This window comes from Monodon monoceros, unplaced genomic scaffold (assembly GCF_005190385.1).
Source record: "Monodon monoceros isolate NGI ecotype Baffin Bay Population unplaced genomic scaffold, NGI_Narwhal_1 Super_Scaffold_21, whole genome shotgun sequence".
NCBI classification, from domain to species: domain Eukaryota; kingdom Metazoa; phylum Chordata; class Mammalia; order Artiodactyla; family Monodontidae; genus Monodon; species Monodon monoceros.
In genome coordinates this window covers 63,630,368-63,650,868 of record NW_021703778.1, presented here as the reverse complement: position 1 = coordinate 63,650,868, position 20,501 = coordinate 63,630,368, and the positions used below count along the sequence as shown (strand labels likewise).

Below are 20,501 nucleotides of genomic sequence, written 5' to 3'. Positions count from 1 at the left end.
CCAAATATTCCTTCAAAGCCAGCTGTCTGAAAACACGTAGACTAAGCAAACTGTTGGAAGAGAAAAGAAAGCTGAATTGCATGGGCACCATTTCCTTGATCAAAGAATATTAAGCAAAAAGAGACCAAAACAGGAGCTGCTGCAATTCAGACGTCGTTCCCACTGTTTCAGGATGCAGCTCCGCTCTGTTTTCTTTATTTTCGGGAGGCTGTTGGCTGAATGAGCTGTCTTGTCTCAGTGGAGGTAAATTTCCTGCCAGTTGAGCACTTTTTATTGGCAGGGGTTGGTATATCAATTCCGAGAACTGTGTGATTGCAAAGCTGGAAAGCCCGTTCATTACGTTGTCGTATCACTGTCCAATTAAGTGTATGAACTGAAAGATGACTTCACTTCAGCCATTTTGAATCTTAAATACAAGGATCAGTCTTCTATGGGATGAGTTAATGTCAAAATCTGTCCATTGTGTTTCTCATCAACAGTTTAATATCTTTTTTTTTAACACCTTTATTGGTGTATAATTGCTTTACAATGGTGTGCTAGCTTCCGCTTTATAACCAAGTGAATTAGTCATACGTATACATATGTTCCCATATCTCTTCCCTCTTGCATCTCCTTCCCACCCTCTCTATCCCACCCCTCTAGGTGGTCACAAAGCACCGAGCTGATCTCCCTGTGCTATGCGGCTGCTTCCCACTAGCTACCTACCTTACATTTGGTAGTGTATATATGTCCATGCAGTTTAATATCTTCTAAGCATTGGTGAGCTAAGAGAATAATTATGGATAGTAATAAAGGGCTCCGTTTAGGAATCAGCCATCATGAAAATGCTACTGATTTCAGTTCATATCCATAGTTTTCAGACTATGGATATATATTATATATGATATATTAAATTATTGGTGAAAAATACAGCAGTACTTGCTGCTTTGACAAGATTATCACTTTTTAGGAGAACTGGAAGATTCAGTCTTATCCTGTTTGCACAAGTTGCACTGGTCTTGGGAAGAAACGTTTTGGTTTTGTATTTACAAGTCAGTCTCCCCAGGTTCTCTTCAAACTGGGCAAGAACAAGACTAGCTAGTTCTGTCGTCCATCCCAAACCTAAGGCAAACCATCTCTCAGCTTTAATTTTCCCAATCACAAGATAGGAATTGCATCTATTTGCAAAAATTACTCTAATATCGTCAGGTGAAATGGCCCAAGAAGTAGAGATGAGTATAATGAATCACTGCGCTTCGGGGGAAAGGAAAGCCTCTTCATAATAAAGAATTGTACTTTTTTTTTTTTTCCAGCTTCTTTCAAAATGTCTACCGTTCATGAAATTCTCTGCAAGCTCAGCTTGGAGGGTGATGTAAGTATATCATTTTCACTTTGTGTAATTTTTGCAAATTGGTCATCTCTCTGGGTAGCTGTGCCTCTTCCTTTCCTTGTACCTCTAAGGAAAATGAGGACAAAATTCGGACAGTCATTCCCGGAATCCCCTTGCTTCCCTGTCTTCCCCAGTACTTTATCTGTTCCTAGTAGTTCAATTTGAAAGAAATGGTATGGCTCCAGAAACTGTTTTGGCATCACATTAAAATTGGACAGACACTAGTGACACTGAGATGCTTGGAATTTTATCCTGCTATATACTTAACATGCCAGTGGTAGTAATCATTGTGATGATACAGGACTCTTTTTTGTGTGTGTGTTAGCGGGCCTCTCACTGTTGTGGCCTCTCCCGTTGTGGAACACAGGCTCCGGACGCGCAGGCTCAGCGGCCATGGCTCACGGGCCCAGCCGCTCCGCGGCATGTGGGATCTTCCCGGACCGGGGCACGAACCCACGTTCCCTGCATCGGCAGGCGGACTCTCAACCACTGCGCCACCAGGGAAGCCCGAGGACTTTTTTTTTTTTTAAATTGGAGTATAGTTGCTTTACACTGCTGTGTCAGTCAGTTTCTGATATACAGCAAAGTGAATCAGCCATATGGATACATATATCCCCTCTTTTTTGTATTTCCTTTCCATTTAGGCCACAACAGAGCACTGAGTAGAGTTCCCTGTGCTCTACAGTAGGTACTCATTGATACAGGATTTTTAATGTCATGCCCTCAGATTTTATTAATGGTTGGCATAAGCTACAGCCATATTGAAAATGATCCTGCATGTTTTGGACTTCTTATAGTGTCCAGAGAGTTATTCCAGACAAGGACTTTTTAAAATTTAGTACCTGGGAAAGCTTTTCTTCAAAATATATAGAATTTTTTTTTTAACTAAATAATAGAGGTATTATAATTCATCTTGTTGCCTTTTTTGCTTTGGCTATCAGGTAGCTCAGACTTATACTTAATTGTCTTTCACAGGAACTTGGAAATTCTGATACATTTGCTTTTTTGTTTTACAGTCAAAATTTTTAAAAGCTGTATGCAAAATTATAAGTCATTGCAAATGCTTTTAGAATAAAGTAGAGTATAAATTATGAATATGTAAACTATCTAATAATACCATACATCTTTCAGGTTATCTTGGCAGAACTGGCTTTTACAGAAACTCAGCAGTGACACTGGTTTGTAGGCATATCTTCCAGATATTTCAAAATACGCTCTCACTGAAATTAAAATACAAAGAAGCACTCAAGTGGGTTGACAGCAGCTTGGGTCTTGTGGTACAGAACCCTCTGTCTCTGGTGCTTGCCAATAAAACATTCAGATGGATGATGTTGGTGCGAGCACAGGTTGTATGGAATGTAGAGCCTACCTCGTTTTCATCTTTCTTCTTGGACCTTGTGCACACTGTTGTTGGCAACTATACAAGCAGCATGTTGAGGTCCAGACAAGTCCAAGAGCTAAATAAATTTTTTCTTAATGGATCAGATCATTAGATCATTTTTAGTATCGGGTTTCATCAGAGGGCTTTTCATGTGGCCTTTGACGTTACGCTAGTATGATGTGCTTCTCTGTGGAGAGATGGGACTGCAATAGAAAATGTCATGTATTCCCCAATACTTTGAGGGAAGAGAAACATCACTTTGGCCTCCATAACTTGATTTTCAGATAAATGAATTTTACAGGTAATAAGTTCAATTATCCATTTAATTTTATTTCCAGAGATACTATAAAATTATGTAAAACTTTTCCCTACTCACTGTTGTTTTTGGGATGAGTTGACATAGCACCTGATATGTGAAGCCATATTTGATATGGCTCGATGGCCAGACTGCCTGCCTTTGTAAATAACTGATGGCATTGTTAATAAATAGGAAAATGTGTTCCCTTAGATTTCTGTCCTCATTTTGTAGCCACCATAGCATATATAGTAAGTATTTCAGAATAACACTTTGTCATTACCTTTTCCTGAATGTGTACTCTATTCCCATTGAGTTAATCTTACTGGAAAGTTTAAGTAGTGAAATTATATGGAAACACCTTGATAATCCACTGTGTTTCAGTTACATGTATTAACTGGATTTACTATTTGGCCAAGATGGTCACAAGTACATTTTGAAACATTTTGTCCAGCCCTGAACTTAGATTTGTGGCTTTGTGCTAGGAGACATTTGGGAGGATGGCATCTTAGTTGTTTACCTGCACAGCCTCACTGCTAATAAATGCTGGGGTGCCTTGTAACGTGATGTGTGTGGGTGGAAAGGTAAGTCAGGGCAACTCTGTCTCCGACTATTCCCAGAAACTGAGCCTAGACGGAGTCATGATGTGATGGGAGGTGTGCGGTGTGGGGAGGCGGGGATGGGGAGCCTTGACGTTGAAGGCGGTGCAGTGGTGGATGGGTCCACTGGCCATCAGCCAACCTAAAGAACATTGTCAGTCCTGTTTTGTCTGTCCTTTGCTTTGGGACTGGATAGCAGGGAGGAGGAGAGCTGTAAGTGCATTTCAAAGGAGAGAAGTTAACACTCTGGAGAGGAGAACTGATGTAGAATCATGCTGTTGTCCTTACCTCAGTCTGGGGTGGGGAGAGCTGGGGAGGGTCCATCAGATCTGGAAGGGTGATGGGCTTTGAAAAGCACCAGAAAGGAAGAACCCGTGGTTTAAAGGGCAGTGAGAAAAAAAAATACTAGGAAGAGTAGTAGGCAGAGGGGATCGTGTTAAAGACAGCAGAGTGGAGGGTAGAGAGAGTAGAGAAAGCAGGCGGAACCTGGCCGATATGAAGAGGATGTGGGCCATGTGGCCTGAGCACCTTGGTTCCACGGCGGTGGCCAGAGGGGGGGGGATGCAGGAAGAAGATGCTTCCCTCACTTACCTCATAGTCTGAGACAGGCAGGCAGGCATTCTACATTTGCTTTTTAAAGAATTGTGAGCTCAACGATACAGGCTCAGTGGAAATTCATGTGCCTGTAGCAAAAACTTGGCTAAACACACTTGTCATTCGGGCATTTCCACATTTCCAGCTTGTTTCAAATTTTGGCCAGCCCAGTTTCATGCTCTTCAAAGCCTTCCGCAAAGAAACGGGTGGTTTCAGGTGCCCAGCTCTGCGTTTTCCGCCTTTGAGCTTGCATGAAAAGTAAGATGAAATGTAGAAATAGATTTATCATATTCTAAACTAGTTGAGCCTTTGAAGAAGAATTCTCATTAGAAATAAGGAAGTTTCGTATCCTATGTGTGATGGCATGTTAATATACTTACTGAGTTACCTAGCCTAAGAGTGATGCGAATTATTAAAAGAAACTATAGGAAAAAAAATTTTAGGAATTGACATTGCAACAAGAGGATTTTAAATATGTGTGATTGAAGTGTGTTTGTCTTTTAACCTCAGCACTCCACACCTCCAAGTGCGTATGGGTCAGTCAAAGCGTACACCAACTTTGATGCTGAGCGGGATGCTCTGAACATTGAAACAGCCATCAAGACTAAAGGTAGGCCATACATTTGTCCTCCTTGTCAAACACTGACCAAAGGGTTTTTAGTCTCTCTTCTTGAATCTTCACATGTTGGTCATTTGAAATCGTCATCAAGCTTTAATGGAGCGATCGAAACCTACCCCACCCCATCCTTCTCTCCTTCGTTCCCCCTCTTTCTCCCTCCCTCCCTCCTCTCTTTGGAGAGAAGAAGATTTAAAACATGAGAAACTAAATAACTGAATAGCATAGTGACATGGAAATAGGCTTTAGCTGAGGGCCAGGAGGTCTGATCCCCTGGGTGTGTGCTTTGGGCTGAGCTCTTCACTTTGAGGCCTCACTGCCCCTTCTATAAGGAAGAATTTGGTCATGGTGATCCCTAAGGGTCTCTTTTTGGTCCTAAATTCCCTTGAATTTTATTACATTTCTTGGGAAAATGCTGGGAACATCTTACTGCTTTGATCTCAGATTGATCTAATGAGCGAAAAATTCAGACTTCTTTTTTTTTTTTTTTTTTTTTATTAGCTCCACAAGTTATTACGCCCCTCCTTAGGCCTGGAGCTTGGGTTTGAAGAGCTGTCGGGATGATTGTATTTCCTAGAGTTCCAGGATGAGTAAGAGAGGACAAGGAGGCATAAAAGCCTCTGTTCTGAAATAAAGCAGATAAAGCATTTAATTGGCTAAGAGTTGAGCAAGGGCCTGTTGAGCAAGGGCCTGTTCAGGTCATCGTGCTGTTTTCTGTATCCACAAAAGCCAGTGTTCAGACTTCTTTGGCTTACGTTAACGAAGCATGTCCCTTTGGGGTTGCCCCATCCCCGGATCCTTGGAAACACTGTGATTATTGTGCTGATGCTTGTGATTCGCCACACTCTTTTCCCCTTTTGGACAAAGTGCTTCTTTTCATATGAGGCTAGATTGAGACACGTATGTGATCCAGCAGCCAGAGTGGGTGCTTGTTCATCCCCTGCTGACGAGTTGTGGGACATTAGGACGATGGAGTGTTTTTACTTACTGACACATGCATACAATTCACATACGGGTCACTGAGAGACTGGGGACCTCAGTCAGGGTGACCTGGGGCTCTAAAATTGGCGTGGACATGTGTCCCCGTTATGCCGGCATATTTACTGATTGTGCCCCCTTTCGCCCTCCGAATTGTCTTATTTTGCAGGATAAATTGCATAGTCACTTTTCCTAGAACCCTTGGAAAAACTGGTGACCGTGTTTCCAGGGATAGGAAGGAGTGCAGAAAGATCCTTTACGTCCTGTGGTTCTAATAGGACATAGGTTTGCATCACTGGCCTCAAAGCAGCCTTCGTTTCCATGGGGACATTGTGGGCACCTCCCACTACGGGCGGCCTGGACAACTAACTACCTTCAAAAAGCCATCTTTTTTGGTGCTTTTAAATGACGATACTTGTCAAAGGCCAGGCTGGGAAGTCAGGAAGTCACTAATCAGAAAATGAAACTAAAATCTGCAGGGCTTACCTCCCTGCAGTCAGTTCTACTTGGTGGAGCCTAGTGGACGAGAGCATATGTGTTCGTGGGTTCAAATCTTAGCTCTACCACTAATTTACTAGCTGTCTGACTCTGGGAAAACATTTAACTTTCTTAAGCCTCAGCTTCCTTACTGTAGAAGGAGGGCTAATGAAAGTTCCCACCTCACAGGGTTGTTGTGAAGTAGGAAGCGCTTAGCATGGTGCCTGGCATATAGATAATACTCAAAATATGTCACCTTAACACACACACACACACACACACACACACACACGCACGCAATCTGCTCTCCTAAAAACTCACCTTCTCACTATTGAATGTGCCTGCATTCCTGGGGTTTCCCAACTAGCCATTGTAGAGATATAACCGGAAGTTTAACAGTTAACTCATCTGACAAAGATGGTGCCTTTTACAAGCTTGAGACAAAGGCTGCTTTTATCCCTGCATGAGAAAGCTTTTAGCACGCTGGAATGTAAAGATTGCGCAAATGAACTCTGGTAACAGCTGAAACTCCCAGGGTAGTCAAAATACCTTCAGGCGCTTTCTGAGTTAGAAAACTACTGTAGTTTCTAAGCAGAAGCATCTGGAGGGCTAAGGTCTGGATTCCTGCCTTCCAGTTTGGTCAAGTGCAGGTGGCATCACCATTATTAGGGTTGCAGCTGCTCCTGGGCTGGCGGGGCACCAGGCACTGCAGGAACATTCTTCCTGGGTGAACTTCAGATTAATCCTCTCCTGTAGGGTGCTGTCATCCCCAGTTTATGGCGGACATAATCTAGGATTAACAGGCTCCAGGTCTCTTGGCTGTGGTTCAGATAGGGGTTTTAACACGCCTCTTTCCAGCCCCAGGGCTGTGCTCTCAAGCACCCCAGTGTTATGCTACCCACCTGCCAGGGTTGGACTTTTTACTTTGCCATGAGTTGTTTTCAGGCATGAGAACATTTTCTAGCTGTGATTCTATGGGTATCAGATACATGTTATATTTGTGGGTCCAGCTTTTGGTCTCCTGTCTTCTTCTCTCCCAAACTTAATGCCCAGTGGGTCCCACTTAAGACTGCTTTTTATTATTTGCTTTTGGTGCCTAGTGATTTTAAAGAGTAACTGATTTTTCTTGAGTTAAGTCTGTTGGTCCTTTAAAATAGTTTCTAGATTGTTGGTATATTTAGAACCTTAAATCCTTCTAGGAAACTCGAGAGGAAAGAATATGATAGCTATACAGAGCTTAGAGTTGTAACAAAGATTTTATTATCAGCATTGGTTATTACTTTTTTTAACATCTTTATTGGGGTATAATTGCTTTACAATGGTGTGTCAGTTTCTGCTGTATAACAAAGTGAATCAGTTATACATATACATATGTCCCCATATCTCTTCCCTCTTGCGTCTCCCTCCCTCCCACCCTCCCTATCCCACCCCTCTAGGTGGTCACAGAGCACTGAGCTGATCTCCCTGTGCTGTATCAGCATTGGTTATGATGGTGACAAACCTAGATCCATCTTCTAGTTGGAGAGTGACTTAGTACATTATGGTAACTGCCTTTATATTGCATAGAATGTCTGTAGAATGTCACCAAGACATGAAAAGTAAAGTTTGTAAACAATTTTTTTACATTGTTATTGAGATACAATTCACCTATATAAAATGTACAATTCAGTCTTTTTTAGTATATTCACTGAATTGTGCAACCATCACTACAGTCAATTTTGGAACACTCATATTTCACCTTAAATGTGTCAGTTGCGTAGGAAATGGACATAAAATAGTACATACAGTATGATGATACCACCACAATTTTTTTTTTATGTCAGAAAGAAAAAGATAAAAGGCATTATTAACTGATATATAGAATTATGGGTAATTGATTCTTTTCCTGTGTTTTCGGTATATTCTGTTTTTTCCAATTTTTCTGTGGTGACATGTATTACCTTCATAACGGAAAGCAGTAAACTAAATTAAAAACAAAAATGAAGTCATCGTAGTTGAACAACATGGGTTTGAACTGTGTGGGTCCACTTACACGTGGAGGTTTTTCAACGCTAAGTACTACGGTGCTACGCGGTCAGAGGTTGGTTGAATCCACAGATATGGAACTGAGGATAAGGAGGGCCGACTATAAATTATATGTGGTTTTCAGCTGTTGGGGGTGTCGGCACCCCAAACCCTCCAGTTGTTCGAGGGTCAGCTGTAGTTGGGAAACTCACATCCCTTTTGGTTTTTTCTCCTTCCCCGTGATCTTTTTAGATACTAACACTAGTTTAAAAAGAATGAGCTGATTAAGATCTTACCTTCCCTTTTAGAATGCCTTTCACTTTAAGTGTAATTAGGAAGCTCATGCCCCACCTTAACTGGCTCCTTCTCAAACTCTTTTCCAGGAGAATACAATGCAAATTAATTGGTGTTTCCCTGACATCCAAGGAAACAGGGTAAACCTCAAATGCTGATACAAAGCCAAGGGACCGTGAAAAGATGACCCTCTGGGCCTCCCCTCTCAGGGTAGCCCAGGTGTGTGTGCACAGGTGTGTGTGCATGTGCCGAGTGTAGAGCATGCTGGGCATTACCTGTACTGCCTGATGAATGTCTGCTTCCCTGTCCGAGTACTCGCAGGCAGAAGGGCTGTGAGCAAGTCAGCTGTGGCCTAGGGTTACTCACTGCTCTTAAACCCAAGGATTGTAAACCGAGGCAGGCCTGCAGTGGGGAGAGTTAGGAGGGGCAGACCTGGGTGAGATCTATAGGCTGGTGCTGCCTAGACTGGTCAGAAGGCCCCAAAACAGCTCTTATCCCTCCCTTCTCCTCTGCCCTTATCTCTCACCTGGGCTGCTAGGGCATTTGTCCTTATTTATTTATAAGATATTTATTTATTTGGTTGTGCCGGGTCTTAGTTGCTGCAGGTGGGCTCCTTAGTTGTGGCACGTGAACTCTTAGTTGTGGCATGCATGTGAGATCTAGTTCCCTGACCCGGGCCCCCTGCATTGGGAGTGCGGAGTCTTACCCACTGCGCCACCAGGGAAGTCCCTGTCCTTATTTTTACGGGCCTCCTTGCCTCATCCGTTGCAGATTCTCTGTCTGGCTTCATCTCCAGGCTATTCGGTGCCACAGACAGAGCCTTTGCTCTCTCGGGAGTGTGCAGCCCGCTTCTAGTGGGAGTGTTGGCGCACTTCTGACATCCAGGCAGTTCCCACTCATCTTGGCCCGAGCTGATGCACCACCTCTTCTCCGAGCTTTCTCTAAGTGGGAGGCAGAATCACTTATTCCTTGATTTGTGTCTCATGATACTTCCATCTCATTTATAGCTCTTGCCACATTGTGTTTTAGTTATTTATCTATGGGTTTGTCTCTCCCACCAGAAAGTGAGCTCCTTGAGGGCAACGACTTTATTTCATTAAACTTTTCTAATGCCCAGGCCCCTGGGATCATGTGAAAAAGTACATATTTAACTTGAATAGTAGTGAAAATGTACACAGATACCAGCATACAGGTGAGTGCAGAGTCAGGTTATGTGGCTGGCAAGAGAAGGCAGCAGAAGGCAGTTCCAGAATCCTGACCATATCCCCGAAGGATTAACAGTCCCCTAGTAAGCTTTGATCCTTTTTTCCAAAATGAATTTAGCTCACACTTGTAAGTTTGCTTTGTTTTTGGTTTGAAGGGATCTCAGTGTTCCCTGAGCATGTCACCTAAACCAAATGGATGATTGCTTTGTGTATGCTCTGGCTTGAGGTAGACTCTGCAATTACTTACCTTAATTAATGTCTAGTTAGAAACTGAATAAAGCCATGCAAAAGTAGTAATATTGCTTAATTAACAAGAGGTTTCTGAGACTTAAATCTGTAGGAGTCTCTTGGTCTAGATTGGCCTTGGGTTAAATATATACTGCAGAGTGTACAACACAGCTGTGAATGGTTTACCATATGGGTCCAAATAACTAGAAAGGAAAGTCAGCTAAATTAGAAAAGGATGAATCTAGACTACATAAAATAGATTGTAATTAGAAGCAGCACAACCCCGGAGTTAGTGTAAGTGCCAATAAACTGGTACAGCTTCGGTCTCTCTCTGGAAGGGGAGGGTAATGAATTGCCCTGTTATTATTGCCAGTTTTGATTTTAGCAGTATTTGTGTTCTCCGGAAGGGGTGCAGAAGCGGGTGATTTTTCCCTCCCTCATAAGCACAAGTATAGAAGCATAACGGCAGCAAGTTTCTGCGCTTATTTTTTCCTTATACTTTGGAAATGGAGCTGCTTAAGATTTCCAGCATGGCCGAAAGACTTAACATCCCATGGCAGTGGGAAGCAAGCCAGGATGTGTATTTTTGGTTTCACCTGCACACCTGGAGATATATTCTCTTTTTTTTTTTTTTTTTTGCGGCACGCGGGCCTCTCACCGTTGCGGCCTCTCCCGTCGCGGAGCACAGGCTCCGGACGCGCAGGCCCAGCGGCCATGGCTCACGGGCCCAGCCGCTCCGCGGCAGGTGGGATCTTCCCGGACCGGGGCACTAACCCGTGTCCCCTGCATCGGCAAGCGGACTCTCAACCACTGCGCCACCAGGGAAGCCCAGGAATGTATTCTCTTGAAGATGCCAGGAGGCAGATTGGCTCTGAAAAGTAGCTTCTGCCCCACGGGAGCGGCATCGGAGGTGTGGGCCCAAACTAAGAACCCCCACGCCCGAGTGTGAGCACGCTTGTGGGAAAGGCCTTTCTGCCCCACGTAGCCCAGGGCCTTCTCACTCTAACCATCCTGGAAGTGAACAGGAGGGAACAAAACCTTCCCGTTGATGAGGACTTTCCTTCTGTGTTCAAGCTCACTTTAGACTGAATTCTCATCTTACAGCACTGCTGGGAACAAAGAGGGACCAGTGCTGAGTCACAGCCACCTTTACTCTGGGCACAGATTTTCTGATTTTTTTCAAGATGATCATTGTCTACTCGGGTAGGTAGATGCCAGACTCATGCCAAGGAGCCTGTGAAACATGGGTGAAGGAGTCCCTGGTGCCTTTCTCATTGTAGGCATCGGCTGTGTTGCCTGCCTGTCAGCTTTTTTTTTTTCTGTAAAAAATGGTTACCTCTTTTCCATGAGGAAATCCAAATACTGGTGACACCCAGGGACGATGGAAGTCACCACGTTCAGGTGTTGGCAGTGCTGAGACAATAACTAGTAACTTCTCTGTCAGCTGAGTTCAGGGCGGGTATCAGTTTCTTTTACATCTGTTCAGATATTTTTACTTTCTGACTCAGGAAGCTGGTAGAGCAACAGGGCACAAATTGGTGCTTTCATTTTATGCATAACCCTTCATTTGCAATTTTATTTGATTTCGATCTTGAGTAGTGGCCTTTGTGTTTTCCTGCTGGTCCTGTAGAGTATCTCAGAAATGTAATTATGCACAGAAGGCAGACAGGGTTCCAGATTATTAAAATACCCCAGTGGGATTACCAAGGAGACTGTACTTAAATCCTTTCTAAGGGACTCAGCTGAGGTGAGACCAGAGCAGAATGGAAATAGAAGAAATTTGATTTCTGGGCCCAATCCTCTTCTTAGGCACTAAGCTAAACCACGCTTTCCTTGAGTCGGGCCAGGCAGCACCATGGCAGATGGTGGGAAGGGTACTTTGGGCAACAGTGAGTGTGTGAGTGTCTGTGTGCGTGCATGTGTTTCTCTGTCTCTAAAATCACTCTTACTGGCATTTTAGGCTCCCACTGAGTTATGAATGGCTATTTCCAGAAGAGAGTCTTCTAGCTCTTTCTCTTGAAAAAAACCTCATTTGGGTTAGCTCAGTGGCCACGCATTGTTACTGGGTGGCAAATCATTATCTACAGATTATTCAATGGGTGTACATTTGTATGGTCTAAACAGTAAGTCCAGTTCTGTAGACAAATAGACACGTTACCGTCTCCAGTCCTTTTTAGCAACAAGATGGAGGAGTGTGGTATAAAGAAGTACCAAATTATAATTCAAAAAGGTACAAACATGACTCATAGAGACATAGGATAAACACGTGGCAAACGTTTATTTAATTCATTGAGATAGGGCTGGTTAAAAGGGAAATTTGAGAGACTAGGTGTTTATAGACACGGAGGAAAGAATGTTGGAAGAAGATTGCTAGGCTGGATACAAGACCATTAATGTCCTTCAGGGCACTGAAGCCATAATCTTGGGGGCTATCCTTTCTACTGGACCAAAATCTACAAGTTAACACATAACCCCATAGAGCCTATCCCGTAATCAGTAGTGAGTAGCAAGTTGAGTGAGAGCGTGCCCTGGAGAAACAGTCTTGGATGGGCCTTTTAGCCACACTGGGAAGACATGTTCCCTTCCTTTTGCCTTATTTTCAAGTTTTGGATTATTTTCTGTAATAGGAGGCAGAATAGCCCAACGTAGATATTTAATCCTGGTTTGAATCCCAGCTCTGCAAGTGACTTGCTTGTGTGACCTTGGGTGAGTCCTCGTCTTTTCCTCATTGGTACAATGGGGATGACACTAACACCCATCGCACATGGACACGATGACAATTGCAAGAGAGCTTTGTACAAAGCACCTTGTAAAATGCCTGGCATGTAGGTACTCAGTGAATGGTTGATACTATCAATATTATAATAAAATAAAACCCATGGGCCTGTGCCTTCTGCTCTCTCTGTGGCCTGCCTGTGACCTTGTTGTAAAGATGATTTCTGAGGTTTGATACTGATATGCCCAGTAACCTAAGCCAAGTCCCGGTTTTACCTATAATCTAGATAAGGAGCGGATCTGGGCAGTTTTCCTTTATCTTCTAACTAGTCAGTCAGCCCTGCCTGGAGGGCCTCCTGAGTCCTTTATCAAACAAAATGAAATCTGTCTTCTCTGTGCAGTCAGTGTGCCTTGGCAGATGTGAGTCAGCATCCTGTTCAGAATGGCCTCTTGGTTCCTGGCCATGAACAGTAAAGATGCACATTTTCCATGCAGTGCCAGATGTGGAGCTGACTTGGGGTTTCCACCCGCAGAGAGGAGGAGACTCCAGGAGGCCCATTTTGTGGGTTTGGATTCAGCCGTTATTTTAGACTGCAAGTGTTCTTTGTTTTAAAACTATGGCTGTTGTTTTAAGGAACCCACGACCCCAGAGTTCTCTATGTGAGCCCTGCTGTCAGCGGTGCCTTCCCATGGCATCACTTGCTGGAGCTGTGGCTTCAGGTGACTAGCACTTAGAACAGGGACTGATTTTTTTCAGATGCCCCGGAGTGTGGGAAGCATTTCTGTAGTTAGCTGATAAGATTAGTTGGCCATTTTCATTCAAGGAAAAAATGCTTAAAAACTTTCGTGCTGCTTTCCATCAGGAGCCAGATAAATTTGTGTCTTAGTTCCTCACCAGTCTTGAAAATCTTAACTTCTGTTAGTGTTGAAAAGACATTTAATGTCCATCAACAGAGGATTGGATAAAGAAGATGTGGTACATACATACAATGGAATATTACTCAGCCATAAAAAAGAATGAGATAATGCCATTTGCAGCAACATGGTTGGACCTAGAGATTATCATACTAAGTGAAGTAAGTCAGACAGAGAAAGACAAATACCATATGGTAACACTTATATGTGGAATCTAAAATGATGATACAAGTGAACTTATTTACAAAACAGAAACAGACTCACAAGCCTTTGAAAGTAAACTTACAGTTACCAAAGGGGAAAAGTTGGGGGGAAGGATAAATAAGGAGGTTGGGATTAACATATACACACTACTACATATAAAGTAGATAATCAGCAAGGACCTACTGTATGGCACAGAGAACTCTATTACGTATTCTATAATAACCTATATGGGAAAAGAATCTGAAAAAGAATGGATATATGTATATAAATATGTATAACTGAATCACTTAGCTGTACACCTGAAACACAACATTGTAAATTAACTATACTCCAGTGTAAAATAAAAATTAAATTTAAAAACATTAAAAAAAAATCTGCCTGAGTCACAGAATTTACTGTGTTCTCACCCACATTCTGTGGGATCCTGCACCCATGTCATTGTTTCCCAATGTGAGGCTTTGCTTGGATTACTTTGTGACCTTCCGTATCAAACACAAGAGGAATGGGATGGGAAAATAGGCATTATTCACATTTATTGTTTTCTTTATGCGTTTGCTTCATCCACGCAGTTTCTTTTCGACCCTGGGCTCCTTCCCTCAGCAGACACTTCCCTTCGCACTGGCACGGGAGAGATCGGAAAGTGCAAATCCAGAGAGGCAGAGCCTCATCTGCCGTCGTCTGCACCTGCGTTAACCTTGTTTAAATGTAAAGCTTTCCTGGAGTACTGGCACTTGCTGTGCATTTGTTGACGGTGATTGTGCTGACATAGGGAGCTGAACGCTCAGCCGTCATCCTTCAGCTGCATGCTGGGCAGGACTGTTTTCCACAGGAATAAACCGTCTCACCAGTTATGATGCCAGGTCGAGAGGAAGCAGCGCTGTTCTGAAGATAAGACGGTGAAATCCCACCGGCAAATGTGTGCATTCTGGGGTTCCAGCCCAGGACGTGCCTTACGTGGCTTTGAGTAGGCCATTGATCCTGGGTGCTGTGATTTATTTTCCTCTTTCTAGTTCAATTTGAAACTTGCGCACAGTGGTATGGGAGGAACAGCTGATGCAGGTGAGGCCCTCGGAAGGAGGAGGGCGCTTCCACTGGTAGAAATAGCCTCCATTTACTTTCTTTGTAGTTGCTGGCATTAGCATTTGTGCAATGTATCAGATCTTTCATTGGTAAGGGGTCCCAGCATGCTCGATGCTGCATCGCAGCGGTCTGTTTGTTTGGTAAGTAATTTAGGTAAAATACACTTAGAAGCCTTCAGGCTCTAGTTGTTGCTGAGTCCTAGGTGAGATTCAGGTTAACCGCCCAGGCTCTTTACGGGGGATTTCCAGTAACTGGATTGTATTCTGACTCTGTTGGCTGAACGCTAAACTGCTATGAACAGAAAGGTTCATTGTTTGGTTGCTAAGAGAGGTTTGTTTCAATGACTAAGAGCATGGGACTGCACTGAAGTTTGTGGAGTGAGCTCTTTTCAGGTGTTATTTCTTACCAGGGTTGTTTGAACAAAGGTAAGCATTTCTTTCCCTAAAATTGTAGTTGACCCTGCACCTCACAGAAGCAGTTGGTAGAAGCGATTTAATAGTCTTATACACAGGCAGATTTCCAACGACCTTTCCACTTCCCACCCATGCTTTTCCATCTCTGTTGGCGATTCTCAAATGAAGAATCACCAGGGAGCTGGTTGAAATGCTGCTTCCCAGGTCCAAAGTCCACAGGAGTCTTTAATCATATCTCAGAGGGCAGGGAGGCCCAGGGAGCTGTGTTTTTTTTTTAATTTTCTTTAATTTTTTAAATTGAAGTACAGTTGATTTACAATATTATATTAGTTTCAGGTATATAGCATAGTGATTGGGTATTTTTGCAAATTATACTCCATTATAGGTTATTACAAGATAATGGCTATAATTCCCTGTGCTGTACGGTATATCCTTGTTGCTTATCTATTTTATACATATTTTTTTTTTTTTGGCCATACGTGGGCCTCTCACTGCTGTGGCCTCTCCCACTGCGGAGCACAGGCTCCGGACGCGCAGGCCCAGCGGCCATGGCTCACGGGCCCAGCTGCTCTGCAGCATGTGGGATCTTCCCAGACTGGGGCACGAACCCGTGTCCCCTGCATCGGCAGGCGGACTCTCAACCACTGCGCCACCAGGGAAGCCCTATACCATCATTTTAAATGTCTGTATATTATCCCATTATAAGGACAAAAACATTTATTTAATCAATCTACTATTAGACATTTCCCCCCTTTATTTTTTGCCAAAATAAGCATCTTTGAAACTATCTCATATTCAGCAGTTGGGTTTCTACGTTGACACCGGCTACTCTGAAAATCAGAGCTGAAGGTATAAATGCTGCAGTTAAGGTAACTAACGTATTGGTATGAATTCACTTAAAAATGAGTATGTAAATACAAAATTCTAACTTTCTGCTTTTTGATCTTTCTAACACACTTGAGAGTTTAGAATACCTTCTTTGTAAGCCTGCTCATTGCCTCTGTCTCAGAGCATTATCGTTCTGACCTTTCTGTTGCTTTGGAACTCCTGATTTCCTATAGGCTGGGCTGTTCGCAGTTCACGTGTGACCCTGAAGGCTTAACCACTCTGCTCTTTCTCACTCAGGAATTACCTATCCAGTTATGGCAAAGACTTCTTTTTATTAAACAAAGTTCATAATCAGTCAGGAGAGAGACCTTTCACTTTCTGAATTCTTAAAATAGTGCTTCCTTAAGTTAAATGGCATGTTAAGAGTATTTCTGATATAAAATTGCAAACTTTCAGATACCAGAAGGCATCGCTTATCTTTGTAAATACACATGTTCCAATAAAAATAAGTACTAAAATATTTTGGTGGCACTTCAAAACTCCCAGTTTAGATTTAGATTAAAACATTATTCTTCTTAATAAAGTTACAAAATTGATTCTTAAAATTGCCTATTGAATATTAAAAGCAGTGGAACATTTATTTTCCTTACAAAACAATTGTCTTCAGTAAGTAGGATTGTATTAATCAATTATGCTATTAAAATACAACTGCCGTATTAAATCTGACTCATTTGTCATGACATTTTATATAATTATAGAAATTGTACCTAGCTGCTTATATAGCCATAATCCTGCAATAAATATAAATAATTGTCTCTATTAATTCAGGTCGCGGTTACTGTCTGTTAAAACCTCAGTTAAATGGTAATTCGGGGACCTTCATTTAAAATCTTTCTAAATCTTTGTTGTTCCATGTGACTGCCAAAGCCCCACAAATGCACCTCCTACTGTTGAGTCCAGAAACCCAATTTATGAATGAAATAGTTGTTTGTTTTTTTTCAAATACAGATACTTAGAAAGGTCCATTTAGACTTGAGGTTTGAGGCTGTTAGGAAAAACAGAAAAGAGGGTATACATGTTGGGTGGAGGGTGCTGACAAAAAGAAAGAAAACATCTTAATGTCTTGGCATTTCACTTTAGGGACTAACGTATACATTTCAGGTTGAAAAAATGCTTAAAACCTTCTATGTAAGCCCAGAGAACTAGAGCATATGGTTGAGTAACTACTCCCTACTTGTGTCTTCATAGGTGTGGATGAGGTCACCATCGTCAACATTTTGACCAACCGCAGCAATGCACAGAGACAGGATATTGCCTTCGCCTACCAGAGAAGGACCAAAAAGGTACAGCAGGTTCAGGGACGGAGGGCATTCCATGTTGAATTTCAGTTCCTCAGCCATTGCTTTTTCTTTTTGTGAATTCTGGCTCTTCCCAGCAAGCGCCTCCTGGAACCCTAGGAGATCCAGGGTTTTCCCCTTACATCCTGTAAGAGTCACAACTCACATATACGTGTCCCCTGGGGTGCTTGGAGCTTATGCATAAAGACCACACCCTCTTCCAACCCAGAGGGTGTAAAGGGAGCAGTTCTGGAAATAGAAAGGATCGGGGAAAACAACAACAGGTATCATTTATTGAGTGCTAACCTTTGTGCCAGGTATGCCGTTCTCTACATGTGGCCACTCATTTCATCTTTATGACTTCTGCTGGTTCTTGATAAAATGTTTTAAATTTAATCTTGGGACACTAGCCTCCATTTGAGTATTGATCCTGACACACTCCTCTCATTCTTAAAAAAATACAGTTGAATTCCTAAGATCTTTGCAACCGCCAGGTTTAGTTTAGTAGCTCATTTGGTCTCTAGGCTGTCTTCACCTTGCCATGCTCTCACTATTTAAAGGGTCTTGTGTGACTTTTTCCCTTGCTCGTCCACGAGTGGTTAAGGAACAGCCCAGCACTTGTTCATCCTTTATTTTGTCGCAGTGTTAGGAAATTTATTTTTACAGACGGGCTGCTTTATTTTTAACTTCTTGCTATTAAAAGCTTTCGATTTATTCTTGGACGGTGCAGTAAGCATGGCTTCCTGCAGCTCCTGCTTGACTTATGGCTTTCACTCGTAGTCACAGTGGAGGTGAGCTGGAAGGATTCTAGAAAAGACATTTCTGCACTTGGAGTTGACATGACCACCAGGGTCCAGGAAGTTGCAGGTCACACCCTGCTATATCTCCCTCTCCCACCTCTCAAAACAGTTGGAAAGGACATAAATAGGAAAGCATGCAGCTTGTTTCCTCTCATATGCATTAAAATTTTTCTTCAGCTAGACTGACATTAATCTACTACAGTGAGGCATGGAAGAGAGTGTTTATTTCTCCACTTTCCCAAAAGGATCTGTGAGCTGGTAGAGCTGAGTTCCAGTTGGAGCAGAAGGCCCACCTCTTTGGACAATATGCCTGTAATTGCTCCTTCAGCTGTCACTTACAGAGTGTGGTCTTGGAGCACACTTGGGTGTGGACACATAAGTGTACATAGAAATATAGAAGCCCGGATTTCGATTTCAGATGAGATATATGGAGGACAAAGCTCTCACATACCCTGTTGGAGGGATGATGTTACAGAATCATGATGGGTTTGGTGACCTCACAGGCTTCATGGTGGGCTGGGGACAACTCACTATCCTATGATTCTTGACACCTCTTAACCCTGGGCTAAGGAGAATTATCACATTTTAAGAAAGATACATAAAATAATGGAGATACTTTCCGAAGGAAATCCTGAAAGCAGAACCTTATTGTTTGCATAATAAAGGAGAAGGCCCTGTATTGTACTTTAACAATAGGGACCGAAGCTGCCTAGGTGAGGGGCTTGAACAGCATGGGTACAGCTAGTAGAAGTGGACAGGAACTGGGACACAGCATCAATGTTATATTTCTTTCATGTTCAAGCAGATGCCAGGTTTCTCCGTAGAAGGAATGGTCATATTTTATTTGTCAAACATATCTGGACAAATATTCTTTGCTAAGTGCAAAGAAAGCCCTTTGCTTGACATTATGAGAAGCAGGAAGTTGGCTGCCCATAAGGAGTTTATTATAGAAGTGGAAGAAGTCAGTAGGTGCCCAAATGCTATTTGAAGTCTGAACAGAGAATGGGTAGAGGGGAGTGTCAGGGTAGGCTAAGTTTGGAATTACCTAACCTCAGAGTTCCACGCCGGAAAATTGGTGCTATAATTGGAAGGTGTAGCTTTCTAAAGTTCTCTCCTAAGTGCTCTGTGTTACTAGGACTTCAGGAAGCAGGAGAAAGTAGGTGATGAAAGGGTTGGGCCAGATTATTTCTAAGACCCATCTCAGTCCTCGACATCTGTGAATGATTTGAGAAGATTCTCTCTGAAGCAGGCTGCACATCACCTGTTAGAGCCTGCACATGCCTCTAGGGGCTAAACATCGTAGATGCCATGGGTGCTGCTGGAAAGCAGGAGAGGAAGAGAGAAGAGGGGGGAAAAAGTGAAAAGAAAGAAAAAAAATAATTACAACAGGAGAGTTCAGCCATCACTCAGTGCCCATGATTTGTAGGAAATCTAATCCCCGAGGAAGCATCTGTCAAAGCCACATCGAATTGGGATATCTGTCTGCCTATCTGGGTGCTGACTCAGGCCTCTGACTTGAAATCTGTCAGTGGATTTTAATGGTAACAGTGGGAACCTTTAAGAAACAATATATAGCAGGGAAGCCCAGCGGTGAATGGGGAGGGCGTTAGTCCCCGCCATCTTGATAACACCGTTCCAGTTTGGTATGGAAAGTAGAGGTTCTCTCAGTCTTAGGTGAAGTGTCTTGCATAGGAAAGCTTCATGAGATCACTTCTAGCCAAGTGGGGGCCTCTGGTTCCACCTGGAGACTTTCTGGAGCCACCTCTGCACAGCTGCACAAAACCTTTCACAGGAGGATACCAGCAGGCCACAAGGGTTCTGCTTCCTTGGAGGCTCCCCACTTTGATCACCTCCTTCTTAGCAGGGGCCTTGACCCTAGAAAGTGCCCTGTCTTAAATAGGCTGTTACCACGTGCGAGTGTAAGCGTACTGTAAACTGCATAGCTTTCTGAGGCATTGCATGCTGCTCTGGTTTCCTTTTACTGACTGGACGAGAGGGCAAAATCAGCTTGGATTTTAGGGGATTTTACCGGCGGAAAGTCTGATCTTTCCATTTCTGACCTTTGGGTCTGCCAAAGGGAATGCGGTTGAAGGATACTTTGACCGAACACCCCAGAGTTGTCAAAGAATCACAATCTGATTTACACACACATGCCTCTATTTTTTTTTT

General features: G+C 43.0%; 1 protein-coding gene across 2 annotated transcripts in view; it reads left to right on the top strand.

Moving 5' to 3' along the window:
* ANXA2 (annexin A2) overlaps positions 1 to 20,501 on the top strand; it is a 44,041-nt gene that overhangs the window by 10,336 nt on the left and 13,204 nt on the right. The window contains exons 1-4 of one of the 2 annotated variants that reach the window (XM_029239737.1): positions 220 to 243; positions 1,293 to 1,351; positions 4,749 to 4,848; positions 17,444 to 17,538. In XM_029239737.1, coding sequence (XP_029095570.1) covers positions 1,304 to 1,351; positions 4,749 to 4,848; positions 17,444 to 17,538 — 243 coding nt within the window. In that variant the 5' untranslated portion in view covers positions 220 to 243; positions 1,293 to 1,303. Of the gene's footprint in view, positions 1 to 219; positions 244 to 1,292; positions 1,352 to 4,748; positions 4,849 to 17,443; positions 17,539 to 20,501 lie in introns of those variants that run through there. The other variant, XM_029239736.1, reaches the window with a different exon arrangement.